Consider the following 17,775-nt stretch of genomic DNA (forward strand, 5'->3'; position numbering starts at 1 on the left):
GTGAAATAAGTTTCACCCATTAGTGTTGTCTATTCCACCAAAGTTATTGTAAAATGTATATTGTCTTAACAATCCATTACAATGTGTTACGATATCATGCTGAATAAGCCATCATAGTGGCAGCGTTAATGTTCAGGCACAAAGTATTCATTAATAACTTCATCCCACAGGACACACTGAGTCTTATCCAGCTTAAAGAAATATATGACATCTCCTTGTACCTTGAATGCCCTCAGTAATAAGCTGACTTTTGCAGAGAGCCCATATTTAAGTGTCACAGTCAAAGGATGGGGCAGTGCTGGCCACAGGAGAAGTAGAGCATCTCTAGTGCATCTGGCTCCTGTGGAATTTTCTTGACATCTGTCTGACCTTTGCCAGACTGACCTTTGCCAGGCTGGACCACCACAACCTTTCCACCTCCCGGGGCTTCTATCAGAGGGTGCACTTTATTATCTGGCATCTTGAAGTCAGTAGGGGAAAAAGCTGGCAGTGTTTCATTCTTCTCAGCCCACAACTTGGGTTCCTCTGCATTGTCTTTACTGTCCTTCGAGACGTCACCCATGGCACTGCCCTTGCTGACAGAACTTAGGTCATCCTGGTACGGGTCTGAGTCACAGCCATGAGGCAGGTTGAAATAGGTGCACTTTGCCACTAAAGGCTTCACAGTCTTCACCATGTCCTCCCAATCGGTGTGTCCGAAAAGGGAGTAAGGAACATCTTCTTTTGTGTCTTTGCACTCATCTTCAGTTAACGCAGATGTGTTCTTGTTTATATTAATAGGCTCTGAGACAGACTTTCTGATCACGCAGTCTCTGAGGAGCCACCTGTTTTCCTCCATCGGGACACAGTCTCCAGGCCCGACCTGTGTATTGAAGGCGATACACCGCGTTGGCTCACTGTATGTGTCAAAAGAGCTTGTGGCATTGAAGTATGATAAGTCCAACATTACTTTGGTCCGTGCATTATGGAATGGGGAAAGGCTGATCTTACCAGGAAATTCTCTGGACTTTGGTCTTGGGACAGATATGGGCTGACTTTCACTGGCAAGGACTTTTTCATTTGTATCTTTCTTCCCATAAAGCCTTTCAATAGTTCTCCTGACAAAGCCTTTTGTGATGGATTTCTTCACAGAATCATCCTCACCACTGGACATCTCAGTTGACGTCAGTGATCGATGACTACCATCAGAAGTCTCTGGTCTGTTGTCAGACAGATCTGAGATGTTTGGGCTGGTTAGTCTTGTTTGTCCATACTGAATGTCCACAATGCTTTTTGCCATAAACATTTCCTTTATTTTCTTGACCCTATTTCCCTCAGGCTCTCTAGTTATACAGCCATCATAGCTAAATGCTAGCGAGGAGGATTGTGGAGCTAGGGGGGACATGACTACAGTTTCTGATGTATTTATAGGCCACATTGTCCTTTTACAAGTGTGCACAGGAGCTTTGTCTTGCTCTTTGACATCCTTAACAACATAATTGGTTGTTTGCCTCTCAGATGCTTCCTCCACAATCTCGGCTTGTTCATTAGATAGATGGGATACGTTCGTTAAATCATCGCCATCTGAGAAAGCGGGAACCTTTATGTGGGCAAACGGTTTGATGCCCGTTGTCTCTGTAGGAATGCTTTTCCTTTGCTCTACATCAGCAATCTTCTTATCCAGTAGTTTTACTCGCTCTGCTACAGATGGTAATGGGTCCTCCAAACGGTTGGTTGTTTTTGCCTCAGTCGTTTCGTAACTCGTATCCTCCTCAAACGGCTGTTTCTCTACGAAGCTTTCCTCGTACTCTGCATAACTCTCATCCTCTGTATATGGCTCATCCTTTACGCCAACATGTTCTGCCTCAGAGCTAGGCAGCTTCTCTTCATAGCGTACTTGCTTCTTCTCTGTGCTACGCCGATTAACCTCAACGTTGGCTTCTTCTGCAGTGTCAGACTGTTGTTCAAAGCTAACATGCTGCTCACTATCCTTTCCGCTGTCCTTATCCATCCTGTCATCGCTAGAATGCTGTTTGACCAAGCTAGGCTTCATTTCTATGACAGTAGACACTATTTCTTTGTCAGTAGTCTGCTTCATCCATAAGTGAGTCTGCTCATCCTTCACGTTAATGTGTGCATTTGCATTGGGGAGGTTGTCTGCACGGTTTTCCTCTTCCTCGTCTAAGCTAGCCCGGTCGTCTTCAGGGGTAAACTCTCTTTCCTCTCTACTAACCTGCATCTCTATACATTTAACCCCTTTCTCTTCGTGACTTGGTTGGTTCTCAATGTGACATTCAAGCTCTTCCTCTAAGCTAGCCTGCTCTTCTTCAAGACTAGACATGCTTTCCTCACTGCTAACCTTTACATCTGTACATTTAACCTCAGGCTCTTCATGGGTTGGTTTGCTCGCAACATGACATTCCAGCTCTTCATCTGAGCTAGACTGGTCTTCTTTAGGGGTGGACTGTCCGTTCTCACTGCTATCCTGCAGGTCCAAGCATTTGACCTCTGGATCCTCATGGTTTTGGCCTATGTGACACTCACGTTCTTCCTCTGAGCTAGCCTGCTCCTCAGGGGTGGACTCTCTTTCCTCACGGCTAACCTGCAGCCCAAAATAGCTTGGCTGATCCTCTATGTGACATTGCTGCTCTTCCTTAAACCATTCCTCCTCCATACATTTATTTTCTGACTCCACATGGCTAATTTGGTCCTCAGCATGACATTTCTGTTCTTCCTCTGAGCTAGCCTGGTCTTTTTCTACGCTTTCTTTACAGCTGACCTGCAGCTCCATAGATGTAACCTCCTGCCCCACATGACTTGGTGGGTTCTCAATGTAGTATTCCTGCCCTTCTTCCAAGCTTTCCCCTTCCTCACTGCTAACCTTCAACTCAACACATTTAACCTTTGGCTCCTCGTGGTGGTTTGAGCTACGCTGGGCTTGTTCAGCGGTGGACTCTCCTTCCTCATTGCTAACCTGCAGCTCAATACATTGGATCTCCTGCTCCACATATGGGTTCTCAATGTAGTATTCTTGCTCTTTCTTCAAGCTTTCTTCCTCCTCCACATAGCCTGCTTGTATGTCCCCATCCTTCTCTTTAGCCTCCACAGAACAGGCTGGCTTGTCCAAATAGCCATCATGCAATACTAAACTGTAAGCTTGCTCTATCTCTGAGGATGTCTCTTTTTCATCATGGTCAACCTGTTTGTGTGTACATTTAGCCTCCTCTTCTTCCCAGTTGTCCTGCTCAACTTCAGAACCTTCCTTATTTGCTGCCTGTCTGTTTCTGTGGCAAATATAATCCTCTTTAAAGCTGTGTTCTTCTGAGGAGAAGTACTGCTCTTGCCTACTGCTTGGGCTCTCTGAGATTGGTGATATTGTATTTTCAGCCACCTCTTTGGGATGGTGAATATTTGTAAATGTTTTAATGATGGATTTAACATCAACATTAGCCTCTTTATTAAGCACATTATCATTGGCAGCCTCTTCCTTAGGGACTGCAGTTGAATTGTCATTTACCCTTCCCTCTGGGGATGACTCCACTTTTTCATTAGCTTTTTGAGACATTTGTATTTCATTCCCATCCATGCTCATGCTCACCCCTGTTGAAAGGGCTTCCAATGCTTCCTTGACCGTTTCAGGCACATCAAGCTCATTTATTAGCTCATCGATATCCAGTGTTTTTTCTTTAATGTTGTAGTCCTCCACTGGGCCTGTCTCAAACAAGAGATCATGCTCTGAACTGTTCAGCGCTGAGCTGCGACTTCTGACTTTGTCATTGAGTTCCTGGAAGCCCTTCCAACTTTGCAGCAGTTGTGCCGAAGTAGACTTTTGCAAATCTGACAGGCTAGCTTTCAACTCCTCTGCATTCTCTATGTTGGCAATTTCTCTCAGAGACTCTATCATTTTCAAAGCCTCAGCACAGCTTACACTGTTTGCATTCAATTCCGGTATGTTCCAGTTAGTGAAGCTTTCCTTTAAGGTAATAACAGATAAGAATGCCAGGAGAGCTTTGGAGGATGACCCAAATGTAGAGGCCACATGGGAGGAGAAATCAGGTAAGCTGTTTGACTTTTCAAGACAAGATGGACGATTGTTGTGTGTGATTTGTCTAATTGACCGAATTGAGAAACAGAGCTTCTCTAGCACAGGTTTCATGTCTGGCTGGGGAGGCAGTTTTTCTCTGTATGATGGTATCTGTGCTTTTGTTAGAGGCTCCTCTGCTGTTACTTTTGTACTGTCTCCCTGATCTGAATTGCTCAGGTTATCATCACCATTTGTCTCTTCATGATTCACCAAAGCGGGACTGGGAGGTATTGGTGTCTTCTTCATGGAGGAATTGAGGTATACTGGCGTTGACTTAGGCGATAATGGCGTTTGGCGGCTTTTCCTTGGTAAAGGTGTCCTTTTCAAGGTGGGACTTACTGGGGATGGTTCGATTTCCAGAGAGTGATTTCTAGATACTGGCTTTTTTTTTGCCTTGAGTCTCGTAGGTGGTGACACTATTTCCAAAGTCTGAGAATATGGTGACAGTCTATTTTTCAATGTGCGATTACTAGGTACTGGTATCTTTTCTGAAGAGAGATTACTGGGAGCTGACTTATTTCTCATCATAAGAGTGGGTACATTTGTTCTTTCAGGTGAAAAATTGTTGTGCAATTGTGTTTTCAAAGAGATATGTCTTGGTAGTGGTGTCCTTCCTTGTTGAGGACTGCTAGATAATTGGGTCTTTTCTGAAGTGGAGTCACTGGGTAATGAAGACTTATTTGGTGGCGATGTCTCTTCCAATAGGTGGCTGTTAGGTAGTTGTGTTTTGTCTACTGTGATTTGAACAGGATTTGATAACTGGGCCTTCTCCAAAGTAGGATTACTGGACAATGAAGACTTCTCCACTGACAATCTTCTGAGTGATAGTTGCTTTTCTAGGGAGACATTACTGATCAATCGTGTCTTCTTCGTTGGGAGTTTAGGTGATGATGTTTCTTTCAGAGTGGAGTGGTTGAACAATGTTGTTTTTTCCAATACATGGCCAGTGGGTGATAGAGCCTCCTCTGATGAGGGGGAGATTGATAAGGCTCTTTCATCTGATGTGAGATTAGTAGGTGATGTCGAGATGAAACACGAGGGACTACTAGCTAATGAAGCCTCATTTAAGACATTGTTGGATGTTAAGGTTTTAGCAGGCTGTGATGTCTTGTCAGATGAGAGACCATTGAAGATTGGTGCCTTATCCACCAACACTTTTTCCACAGTAGGATCACTGGATATTGAAGACTTCTCAGCTGAGGCTTTCCTGAATGATAGTTGCTTTTCCAGGGAGAGATTACTGAGCCATCGTGTCTTTTTTGTTGCGAGTTTAGGTGATGGTGGTTCTTTCAGAGTGGAGTGGTTGAACAATGTCTTTTCAAATACATGGCCAGTCGGTGACAGAGCCTTGTCTGATGAAGGACTGCTTGATACGGGTTGTTCTTCATCACCTAAACCACTAGGCGATGAACACATTAAATATGAGGGACTGCTAGCTACTGAAGACACATCTAAGACTTTGTTGGACAATGGCGTCTTCTCTGTTTGTGTTTTAGCAGGCAGTGGTGTCTTCTCAGGCGAGAGACTGTTTGAGACTGGGATCTTCTCTTTTAAGGAGCTATTTGGTACTGATGTATTTTCCAATGACAGATCATTTGGGATTGGTAGCTTCTCTACTGAGATCTTTATGGACATTGATGTTTGTTCCAACGAAGGACTGTCAGAGGGTGATGGCTTTTCTACCGAGATTATTGCAGGAGGAAAGACAGAGAAACCGTTGGAGAGAGGTGGATTTTCAGCTGAGGGATTAGTGGGCAACCTTTCCTGTATAGTATCAATGTGTAATGGGGTCTTTTGCAATGATGGGTCAGAAGGACATGGTAATGTTGTGTTTTCCATAGTCAGGTTTGTCTGTGTTGCTATATTTTCAAATGTTCTATGTGGAAATGCTGCTGTTACCAAAGATGGACTACTTGGTATTTGTGTTTTTTCTTTCAAAAAACAAGACTCATCTACTTCAATATCCATTTCACAATTGATTTGTGACACATCTGGAACAATGTCCCCCTCAGTTTCTACCTGAGACATTGTTGGTGTCTCCACATTTTGAGTTTCCTCCACTGGGTCTGGGTACACAGTTGGGAGAGCTTTCTCTAACCAGTTCTCAACATATTCATTGATATTAGAAGAGGACGAAAGGAGTGCAGGCAGTGACATATCATGACTCTGTTTCTCAATCCTTCTCTCCTCGTGCATGGACCTCTGTCTTTTCAGTGTTCCCTTTACCTGGGCCTCCGTAGGAAATGAAACGTGCAATAATTTCTTCTTTACTGAAACTGAAGTTTCATTTCTATTTTCACTAACATTTAGTTCTTTCACTGACGATTCCTTTGGGTTTTCAATATTTAATTTGATTTCCTTTCCTTTTAGTTTATTTTTCATTAGACTTCTGGCAGGTTTTGGTCCATACATTTTCCTTATTGATGCATTGCGGCTAAACCCCCCAGTTTTCACTCTTTTATTGTTTTCAGGGCCATTTGCATTACTCTCTTTACGTCTTTTGTCTGGTGTTGTACTCTTACGAACCTGGTACTTTCTCAAATTGTGCTTTGAGAAACTTTTCTTGACTTTCTTTACACCTTTAGTGGTAGAATTTTCTTTGCTTGCTTCAGAGACCAACTTTGGGGTCTCATTGTCTTTGGTCGGCTTGGAGAGACTGGTTTCATGGACATTTAGTACCCTGTTTTTTAGGACAGATCCTCCAGCCTTAAATGTGGGTATGGTGAAGTCAGATGACAGAGACTGGTCAGCCCTCCGCTCGCTGAGTGACTCTGAGGCTGTAGAGAGTCTTTCCAGCTCCATCTCTAAGTCATTACTGGAGGAGAAGCGGGCTGTTTCCGAGGTGGCTGGTCTCCCATACATCAGATCATACATGGACACACCCTGGACACTGTACTGGCTGTTAGCAAGGAAATTGTCCTGACAGGTCTGCTGCTCGTATATGTGCATTACACTTTCTCTGACTTCCTCCTCGCCATTTTGGATCTGTAAGATCTCAGCCGCCCCTGATTTAAAAGTGGATTGAGTCTTATTGTAATTGTTGATATCCATAGAGCCAACTCTCCTTGGTTTAGGGACTGGCCTGCTGCTGCATTGTCTGACCATGCAGTACTCCTCTTTGACCTCTCCATTCTTAGTTGTCTCTCTGTAGGAGTATGATCCCACAATGTTCTCCTGAATCTCATCTCCTGGTGGTGTGTTGATGTTCTCCAATGAGGCCTGCTTCTGTCTGGATCTCCTGGGTCCTGGGGTAGGAGCCCTCCTGAGAGAGACCTCACCGACATGTATTTTAGAATTATCCTCATCATCTCCTTCCACACTGGTAAGTCGACTGGCCTCTGGAGACATATCATCCTCATCATCATGATCATCCTTTTTAGCATTGTACCCATTGATGGTGCCCATGGCGTTGGGTTGTGTTGGTGGTAGGGCATTGGACTCAGGAGATCTGATCTCCAGCTCAGACTCAGCCACACTGAGCTGGCTGGCCACACTGGACCTGGTCAGGGTGGTGGTCCAGTGGAGGGTCTCCTCCTCCTTGATGGTCAGTCGTACCTTCATCTCCACCGTCATGCTGCCATCCTGGTTCACCCGAAAGGACTTCTCAATGTCATCATCACCGGGCATACAGTTGTCTGCCCCTTCATGTCCGTTGTAGGTGTCGGCGTCCGTTTCGGCAACTGACTCCAGAAAATGGCCAGCCTCCAGCACCACAGATCCCGTGTTGTTACTGGGGAGGTCACACTGACTTCCTGCAATGGAGTGGTGTATCTGATTCATAAAGTATCTTTCTGACGATGAGGAGAAAAGACGTGATTTGCTGCTGGATACAGACTTCTTTTTCCCTTTGGAGTGGATCAAAGGAGAGAATGTGAAAAATGATGGATGGACATTTTTTGGAGGCAAGCACGTTTCAGCAGGTCATCAAATCCCCCAGAAGCAAGAAGAAAAGAGAACAAAAACATTAGTTAGAAAACCAGATCCACTGTCCACAGTGTTCTTACTGCATAATGACTGGCCGCATATGAAGAGAGTAGGTCTATGTAGGTCATCCATGGTATTATGGATGAAACTAACGTCTCAGCACTTTCCCACTGCTTATCCCGTAAAGGTACGTAGACAGGGAGGGGATAGATTACTGCTAGACAGACAGTAGCACTGTAGATGTGACATACATTCATGTCTAACAGTGCATTTTCATATTCTCAAAGTAATGCGAAACATGTCAGTTAAAAGGGATATGCTGTCAAAATTCTATTTAAAACATCAAGGCAAAAACATACAAAATGTTGAGTGAACATAGCTAATTAGACTTACGGGGTGCCGGTTGTTTTAGTCTTTTAGATGACATTCGTCTGGCAGGAAGCCATGTTGGAGCAGAAGATCTCTGTGTCTTGTAGTTTCCAGACTTAAAGGCCTCCCGACCGGCAGCTACTACAATCCCAGAGCATAGAATCAGAGCAGGGAGCCCATCCACCTGCAGACAGACAAATTAAATATTTTTATTGTACTCTAATAATAGTGGAATTACATTTTGATGGGAAAAAACTGCATCTATTAATTATTAAAATAGCCCACTTTTAAAATCCTGCCTTTAAGCTAATACTGTATTTATCCAAATTATTTTCACCAAATATGTATAAAAATCATGTAGGTACCTAAATCATGTGCAATTTTCTAAAAAAAATAGAAGTAGAAGAGTTGAAATTATCAATTGAATTGTTTGTAATTGATAAATTGATAATTCAATAAATATTGGACACCAAGGCTAAATCAATCTCACGACACATCAAAAAAAGGTGAACTTTCTGAGGTCCCTACTCCCTAGAAACAGTATCCCAGAATGCCTTCTTAGTTAATATGATTAACAATTAAGGAGCTTAGGACTTTCTCTGGCTGTTATGTGTCAGTTAGGCAACATGCTGCCAATCAGTTAAGGCTGGGTCACCTCCAGTCATGACGTGAGGGCATCACAGGATAATACCAATGTTGAGTGAGGTAAGACTTGAGAGCCTGAACCTCTAAAGGAGAGGCACACGTGTTTGGTTACAGTATCAGCTGTGGTGTCCTGCTCTAACTGGAGCTTGAGATGACGTTACAGTAGACGTTACAGTATCAGCTGTGGTGTCCCGCTCTAACTGGAGCTTGAGATGACGTTACAGTAGACGTTACAGTATCAGCTGTGGTGTCCCGCTCTAACTGGAGCTTGAGATGACGTTACAGTAGACGTTACAGTATCAGCTGTGGTGTCCCGCTCTAACTGGAGCTTGAGATGACGTTACAGTAGACGTTACAGTATCAGCTGTGGTGTCCTGCTCTAACTGGAGCTTGAGATGACGTTACAGTAGACGTTACAGTATCCAGCTGTGGTGTCCTGCTCTAACTGGAGCTTGAGATGACGTTACAGTAGACGTTACAGTATCAGCTGTGGTGTCCTGCTCTAACTGGAGCTTGAGATGACGTTACAGTAGACGTTACAGTATCCAGCTGTGGTGTCCTGCTCTAACTGGAGCTTGAGATGACGTTACAGTAGACGTTACAGTATCAGCTGTGGTGTCCTGCTCTAACTGGAGCTTGAGATGACGTTACAGTAGACGTTACAGTATCAGCTGTGGTGTCCTGCTCTAACTGGAGCTTGAGATGACGTTACAGTAGACGTTACAGTATCCAGCTGTGGTGTCCTGCTCTAACTGGAGCTTGAGATGACGTTACAGTAGACGTTACAGTATCAGCTGTGGTGTCCTGCTCTAACTGGAGCTTGAGATGACGTTACAGTAGGTGTTACAGTATCAGCTGTGGTGTCCTGCTCTAACTGGAGCTTGAGAGGACGTTACAGTAGACGTTACAGTATCAGCAGTGGTGTCCTGCTCTAACTGGAGCTTGAGAGGACGTTACAGTAGACGTTACAGTATCAGCTGTGGTGTCCTGCTCTAACTGGAGCTTGAGATGACATTACAGTAGGCGTTACAGTATCAGCTGTGGTGTCCTGCTCTAACTGGAGCTTGAGATGACGTTACAGTAGACGTTACAGTATCAGCTGTGGTGTCCTGCTCTAACTGGAGCTTGAGAGGACGTTACAGTAGACGTTACAGTATCAGCTGTGGTGTCCTGCTCTAACTGGAGCTTGAGATGATGTTACAGTAGACGTTACAGTATCAGCTGTGGTGTCCTGCTCTAACTGGAGCTTGAGATGACGTTACAGTAGACGTTACAGTATCAGCTGTGGTGTCCTGCTCTAACTGGAGCTTGAGATGACGTTACAGTAGGCGTTACAGTATCAGCTGTGGTGTCCTGCTCTAACTGGAGCTTGAGATGACGTTACAGTAGGCGTTACAGTATCCAGCTGTGGTGTCCTGCACTAACTGGAGCTTGAGATGACGTTACAGTAGACGTTACAGTATCCAGCTGTGGTGTCCTGCTCTAACTGGAGCTTGAGATGACGTTACAGTAGACGTTACAGTATCCAGCTGTGGTGTCCTGCACTAACTGGAGCTTGAGATGACGTTACAATAGGCGTTACAGTATCCAGCTGTGGTGTCCTGCTCTAACTGGAGCTTGAGATGACGTTACAGTAGACGTTACAGTATCAGCTGTGGTGTCCTGCTCTAACTGGAGCTTGAGATGACGTTACAGTAGGCGTTACAGTATCAGCTGTGGTGTCCTGCTCTAACTGGAGCTTGAGATGACGTTACAGTAGGCGTTACAGTATCCAGCTGTGGTGTCCTGCACTAACTGGAGCTTGAGATGACGTTACAGTAGACGTTACAGTATCCAGCTGTGGTGTCCTGCTCTAACTGGAGCTTGAGATGACGTTACAGTAGACGTTACAGTATCCAGCTGTGGTGTCCTGCACTAACTGGAGCTTGAGATGACGTTACAGTAGGCGTTACAGTATCCAGCTGTGGTGTCCTGCTCTAACTGGAGCTTGAGATGACGTTACAGTAGACGTTACAGTATCCAGCTGTGGTGTTCCGCTCTAACTGGAGCTTGAGATGACGTTACAGTAGACGTTACAGTATCAGCTGTGGTGTCCCGCTCTAACTGGAGCTTGAGATGACGTTACAGTAGGCGTTACAGTATCAGCTGTGGTGTCCTGCTCTAACTGGAGCTTGAGATGACGTTACAGTAGGCGTTACAGTATCAGCTGTGGTGTCCTGCTCTAACTGGAGCTTGAGATGACGTTACAGTAGACGTTACAGTATCCAGCTGTGGTGTCCTGTTCTAACTGGAGCTTGAGATAACGTTACAGTAGACGTTACAGTATCCAGCTGTGGTGTCCTGCACTAACTGGAGCTTGAGATGACGTTACAGTAGACGTTACAGTATCCAGCTGTGGTGTCCCGCTCTAACTGGAGCTTGAGATGACGTTACAGTAGGCGTTACAGTATCCAGCTGTGGTGTCCTGCTCTAACTGGAGCTTGAGATGACGTTACAGTAGACGTTACAGTATCCAGCTGTGGTGTCCCGCTCTAACTGGAGCTTGAGATGACGTTACAGTAGACGTTACAGTATCAGCTGTGGTGTCCCGCTCTAACTGGAGCTTGAGATGACGTTACAGTAGGCGTTACAGTATCAGCTGTGGTGTCCTGCTCTAACTGGAGCTTGAGATGACGTTACAGTAGACGTTACAGTATCAGCTGTAGTGTCCTGCTCTAACTGGAGCTTGAGATGACGTTACAGTAGACGTTACAGTATCAGCTGTGGTGTCCTGCTCTAACTGGAGCTTGAGATGACGTTACAGTAGGCGTTACAGTATCAGCTGTGGTGTCCTGCACTAACTAGAGCTTGAGATGACGTTACAGTAGACGTTACAGTATCAGCTGTGGTGTCCTGCACTAACTAGAGCTTGAGATGACGTTACAGTAGACGTTACAGTATCAGCTGTGGTGTCCTGCTCTAACTGGAGCTTGAGATGACGTTACAGTAGGCATAACAGTATCCAGCTGTGGTGTCCTGCACTAACTGGAGCTTGAGATGACGTTACAGTAGACGTTACAGTATCAGCTGTGGTGTCCTGCACTAACTAGAGCTTGAGATGACGTTACAGTAGGCGTTACAGTATCAGCTGTGGTGTCCTGCTCTAACTGGAGCTTGAGATGACGTTACAGTAGACGTTACAGTATCAGCTGTGGTGTCCTGCTCTAACTGGAGCTTGAGATGACGTTACAGTAGACGTTACAGTATCAGCTGTGGTGTCCTGCACTAACTGGAGCTTGAGATGACGTTACAGTAGGCGTTACAGTATCAGCTGTGGTGTCCTGCTCTAACTGGAGCTTGAGATGACGTTACAGTCGGCGTTACAGTATCAGCTGTGGTGTCCTGCTCTAACTGGAGCTTGAGATGACGTTACAGTAGACGTTACAGTATCCAGCTGTGGTGTCCTGCACTAACTGGAGCTTGAGATGACGTTACAGTAGACGTTACAGTATCAGCTGTGGTGTCCTGCACTAACTGGAGCTTGAGATGACGTTACAGTAGGCGTTACAGTATCAGCTGTGGTGTCCTGCACTAACTGGAGCTTGAGATGACGTTACAGTCGGCGTTACAGTATCAGCTGTGGTGTCCTGCTCTAACTGGAGCTTGAGATGACGTTACAGTATACGTTACAGTATCCAGCTGTGGTGTCCTGCACTAACTGGAGCTTGAGATGACGTTACAGTAGACGTTACAGTATCAGCTGTGGTGTCCTGCACTAACTGGAGCTTGAGATGACGTTACAGTAGGCGTTACAGTATCAGCTGTGGTGTCCTGCTCTAACTGGAGCTTGAGATGACGTTACAGTAGACGTTACAGTATCAGCTGTGGTGTCCTGCACTAACTAGAGCTTGAGATGACGTTACAGTAGGCGTTACAGTATCAGCTGTGGTGTCCTGCTCTAACTGGAGCTTGAGATGACGTTACAGTAGACGTTACAGTATCAGCTGTGGTGTCCTGCTCTAACTGGAGCTTGAGATGACGTTACAGTAGGCGTTACAGTATCAGCTGTGGTGTCCTGCTCTAACTGGAGCTTGAGGTTGAACATATGAAAGAAGTGTTACTAAACAATAACAAGCAAATCTGAATGATTATTATTATTATCAGTAACTGTAGTGTCCATAGGCATGGAGAGAGCACTTACCCTTCTTCCATCCGGTGTGTGTAGTTTGACCACAGGAAAGTGCATCAACTCGGACACGTAATCCAGCAGCGCCTCAAAGGTGGGAGTGGTCCTCTTCTGTAGCATCATATTGTGTTTGACACTTGGGTCCCCATTCCGAAACACCATTAGCCTCTTAGGTGTGCGCACAGTCACAGGTGTTCTTTTGCGCATGGGCCTGCCGTGGTTCTGTTTGGCCAGTTGCAAGGCCCGATGGCGGGCGCTCATGGGCCTGGCATGGTACCAGGGCGGAAGCTTCTTACTGGCTGCTGCCATGTTGATGGGTTTGACCTTCCGCTGGTCTGAGCAGATGTAGGCCTTCCCATCCTCCAGTTCATCTAGTGTGTGCACCGCATGGACACCCCGCGGGGTGGTGATGTTCCTCACTCCGAACGGCAGCGGGACCTTCTTGGAGAGGCTGTCCAGGAGGGCATCGAAGGTCTTAAAGGTGCGGCTGTTGATGGCCATGCGCAGGCCACTGAACTGAGGGTCACCGCTCTTGTAGAAGCAGACGTGCTTGGAGGCGATGGGGTCTGTGATATAGGGGTGACGTGACGTGGTCACTGTGTGCCCACTCCCCGAGGACTGGTCCTGGTGGGGCCTTCTTGGCCCCACCTCACTCATTTTGGCTGGTTAATAGGCTATGGAAAGAAAGAGGAGATGAATGACAGTTGGTCATTTAATTAGAAGAAATCATGATAAACAGTAGATTGATTATTATCAAATCCCATTTTATTTGTCACGCGCCGAATACAACAGGTGTAGGTAGACCTTACAGTGAAATGCTTACTTACAAGCCCTTAACCAACAATGCCGTTTTAAGAAAATACCTAAAAAAAACTAAGAAATAAAAGTAACAAATAATTAAAGAGCAGCAGTAAAATAACAATAGCGAGGTTATATACAGGGGTACCGGTACAGAGTCAATGTCACGAACGTCGTAAGAAGCGGACCAAAGCGCAGCGTGGTTTGAATACATTCTTCTATATTTAATGAAGAACACTTAAACAAAAAACAACAAAACGAATAAGACGAACGTGACCGCTATATAAACACTGTGCTAACATGCAACACAACATAGACAATCACCCACAACCCACAATGACAAAACAGGCTACCTAAATATGGTTCCCAATCAGAGACAACGACTAACACCTGCCTCTGATTGAGAACCATATCAGGCCAAACAAAGAAACAGACAAACTAGACATACAACATAGAATGCCCACTCAGATCACACCCTGACCAAACAAAACATATAAACATACAAAGCAAACTATGGTCAGGGCGTGACAGTCAATGTGCGTGGTCATCGGTTAGTCAAGGTAATTAAGGTAATATGTACATGTAGGTAGAGTTATTAAAGGGACTATGTATAGATAATAAACAGAGAGTAGCAGCAGTGTAAAAAAGAGAGGGGGGGGCAATGCAAATAGTCTGGGTAGCCATTTGATTAGATGTTCAGGAGTCTTGTGGCTTGGGGTAGAAGCTGTTAAGAAGCCTTTTGGACCTAGACTTGGCGCTCCGGTACCGCTTGCCGTGCGGTAGCAGAGAGAACAGTCTATGACTAGTGTGGCTGGAGACTTTGACAATTTTTAGGGTCTTCCTCTGACACCGCCTGGTATAGAGGTCCTGGATGGCAGGAAGCTTGGCCCGAGTGATGTACTGGGCCATACGCACTACCCTCTTTAGTGCCTTGCGGTCGGAGGCCGAGCAGTTGCCATACCGGCCAGTGATGCAATCAGTCAGGATGCTATTGATGGTGCAGCTGTAGAACCTTTTGAGGATCTGAGGATCATGCCAAATCTTTTCAGTCTCCTGAGGGGGAATAGGCTTTGTCGTGCCCTCTTCACGACTGTCTTAGTGCGTTTGGACCATGATAGTTCATTGGTGATGTGGACACCAATGAACTTGAAGCTCTCAACCTTCTCCACTGCAGTCCCGTCGATGAGAATGGGGGCGTGCTCGGTCCTCCTTTTCCTGTAGTCCACAATCATCTCCTTTGTCTTGATCACGTTGAGGGAGAGGTTGTTGTCCTGGCACCACACGGCCAGGTCTCTGACCTCCTCCCTATAGGCTTTCTCATCCTTGTTGGTGATCAGGCCTACCACTGTTGTGTCATCTGCAAACTTAATGATGGTGTTGGAGTCGTGCCTGGCCAGCAGTCATGAGTGAACAGGGAGTACAGGTACAGGAGGGGACTGAGCACGCACCCCTGAGGGGCCCCCGTGTTGAGGATCAGCATGGCGGATGTGTTGTTACCTACCCTTACCACCTGGGGGTGGCCCGTCAGGAAGTCCAGGATCCAGTTGCAGAGGGAGGTGTTTAGTCCCAGGGTCCTTAGCTTAGTGATGAGCTTTGAAGGCACTATGGTGTTGAACGCTGAGCTGTAGTCAATGAATAGCATTCTCACATAGGTGTTCCTTTTGTTCAGGTGGGAAATGGTAGTGTTGAGTGCAATAGAGATTGCATCATCTGTGGATCTGTTGGGGCAGTATGCAAATTGGAGTGGGTCTAGGGTTTCTGGCATAATGGTGTTGATGTGAGCCATGACCAGCCTTTCAACGCACTTCATGGCTACAGATGTGAGTGCTACAGGTCGGTAGATGTTTAGGAAGGTTACCTTAGTGTTCTTGGGCACAAGGACTATGGTGGTCTGCTTGAAACATATTGGTATTACAAACTCAGTCAGGGACAGGTTGAAAATGTCAGTGAAGACACTTGCCAGTTGGTCAGCGCATGTTCGGAGTACACGTCCTGGTAATCGGCCTGGCCCTGCGGCCTTTTGAATGTTGACCTGTTTAAAGGACTTACTCACATTGGCTAAGGAGAGCGTGATCACACAGTCATCTAGAACAGCTGATGCTCTCATGCATGCTTCAGTGTTACTTGCCTCGAAGCGATCATAGAAGTAATTTAGCTCGTCTGGTAGGCTCGTGTCACTGGGCAGCTCGCGGCTGTGCTTCCTTTTGTAGTCTGTAATAGTTTGCAAGCCCTGCCACATCCGACGAGCATTGGAGCTGGTGCAGTACGATTCAATCTTAGTCTTCTATTGGCTCTTTGCCTGTTTGATGGTTTGTCGAAGTGCATATCGAGATTTCTTATAAGCTTTCGGGTTAGAGTCCTGCTCCCTGAAAGCGGCAGCTCTACTCTTTAGCTCAGTGCGGATGTTGCCTGTAATCCATGGATTCTAGTTGGGGTATGTACATACGGTCACTGTCGGGACGACGTCATCGATGCACTTATTGATGAAGCCAGTGACTGATGTGGTGTATTCCTCAATGCCATCGGAAGAATCCCAGAACATATTCCAGTCTGTGCTAGCAAAACAGTCCTGTAGCTTAGCATCTGCTTCATCTGACCACTTTCTTATTGACCGAGTCACTGGTGCTTCCTGCTTTAGTTTTTGCTCTCATATTAATCTTGTCCATCTATGACAAAAAAGTTTTTTTTGTTTAAAATCTATTGGCTATAAATCGATTTCTGAATGTGCTATAGCAACAAAAACCACTCTCTCCTGCTGTGTTATGATGTAAGGATTCCAGGCATATGCGTTGTTAGTGGCTTGGACGTAGGGTTCAGCCAGGAGTTGATGGACAGTCGGAAGATCGAATGAAATGGTAGGAGGGACATCCCAGCTTCAAGTGGTGTCAGATTTCACATCCTGCTTCACACAGGCAGAAGAGACATACAGTGGGGAGAACAAGTATTTGATACACTGACAATTTTGCAGGTTTTCCTACTTACAAAGCATGTAGAGGTCTGTAATTTTTATCATAGGTACACTTCAACTGTGAGAGAAGGAATCTAAAACAAAAATCCAGAAAATCACATTGTATGATTTTTAATTAATTAATTAGCATTTTATTGCATGACATAAGTATTTGATACATCAGAAAAGCAGAACTGAATATTTGGTACAGAAACCTTAGTTTGCAATTACAGAGATCATACGTTTCCTGTAGTTCTTGACCAGGTTTGCACACACTGCAGCAGGGATTTTGGCCCACTCCTCCATACAGACCTTCTCCAGATCCTTCAGGTTTCGGGGCTGTCGCTGGGCAATACGGACTTTCGGCTCCCTCCAAAGATTTTCTATTGGGTTCAGGTCTGGAGACTGGCTAGGCCACTCCAGGACCTTGAGATGCTTCTTACGGAGCCACTCCTTAGTTGCCCTGGCTGTGTGTTTCGGGTCGTTGTCATGCTGGAAGACCCAGCCACGACCCATCTTCAATGCTCTTACTGAGGGAAGGAGGTTGTTGGTCAAGATCTCGCGATACATGGCCCCATCCATCCTCCCTTCAATACGGTGCAGTCGTCCTGTCCCCTTTGCAGAAAAGCATCCCCAAAGAATGATGTTTCCACCTCCATGCTTCACGGTTGGGATGGTGTTCTTGGGGTTGTACTCCTCCTTCTATTCCTCCAAACACGGCGAGTGGAGTTTAGAGCAAAAAGCTCTATTTTTGTCTCATCAGACCACATGACCTTCTCCCATTCCTCCTCTGGATCATCCAGATGGTCATTGGCAAACTTCAGACGGGCCTGGACATGCGCTGGCTTGAGCAGGGGGACCTTG

General features: G+C 45.7%; 1 protein-coding gene across 1 annotated transcript; it reads right to left on the minus strand.

The window, feature by feature from the left end:
- Positions 1 to 280: 280 nt before the first annotated feature.
- On the minus strand, positions 281 to 13,823 carry LOC139532918 (oxygen-regulated protein 1-like). Its single transcript, XM_071331077.1, has 6 exons — positions 13,182 to 13,823; positions 8,381 to 8,540; positions 8,141 to 8,149; positions 6,368 to 7,908; positions 1,544 to 3,952; positions 281 to 862 (listed from the first exon to the last, which is right to left on the minus strand). Exons 1-6 carry the CDS (start codon positions 13,821 to 13,823, stop codon positions 281 to 283), a joined length of 5,343 nt encoding a protein of 1,780 aa, XP_071187178.1.
- Between the last annotated feature and the right edge of the window lie 3,952 nt (positions 13,824 to 17,775).

The sequence above is a fragment of the Salvelinus alpinus genome, chromosome 10 (assembly GCF_045679555.1).
Source record: "Salvelinus alpinus chromosome 10, SLU_Salpinus.1, whole genome shotgun sequence".
Taxonomy (NCBI): Eukaryota; Metazoa; Chordata; class Actinopteri; order Salmoniformes; family Salmonidae; genus Salvelinus; species Salvelinus alpinus.

Excerpts from the sequence above, each read along its gene's own strand:
- LOC139532918 (XM_071331077.1), bottom strand. The coding sequence starts at position 13,823 with ATGAGTGAGGTGGGGCCAAGAAGGCCCCACCAGGACCAGTCCTCGGGG. Across the intron at positions 8,541-13,181 it reads ACACACCGGATGGAAGAAGG|GTGGATGGGCTCCCTGCTCT; the intron begins GTAAGTGCTCTC and ends GTCTGTCTGCAG. Across the intron at positions 3,953-6,367 it reads CGTCAGTGAAAGAACTAAAT|GAAAGCTTCACTAACTGGAA; the intron begins GTTAGTGAAAAT and ends ATTACCTTAAAG.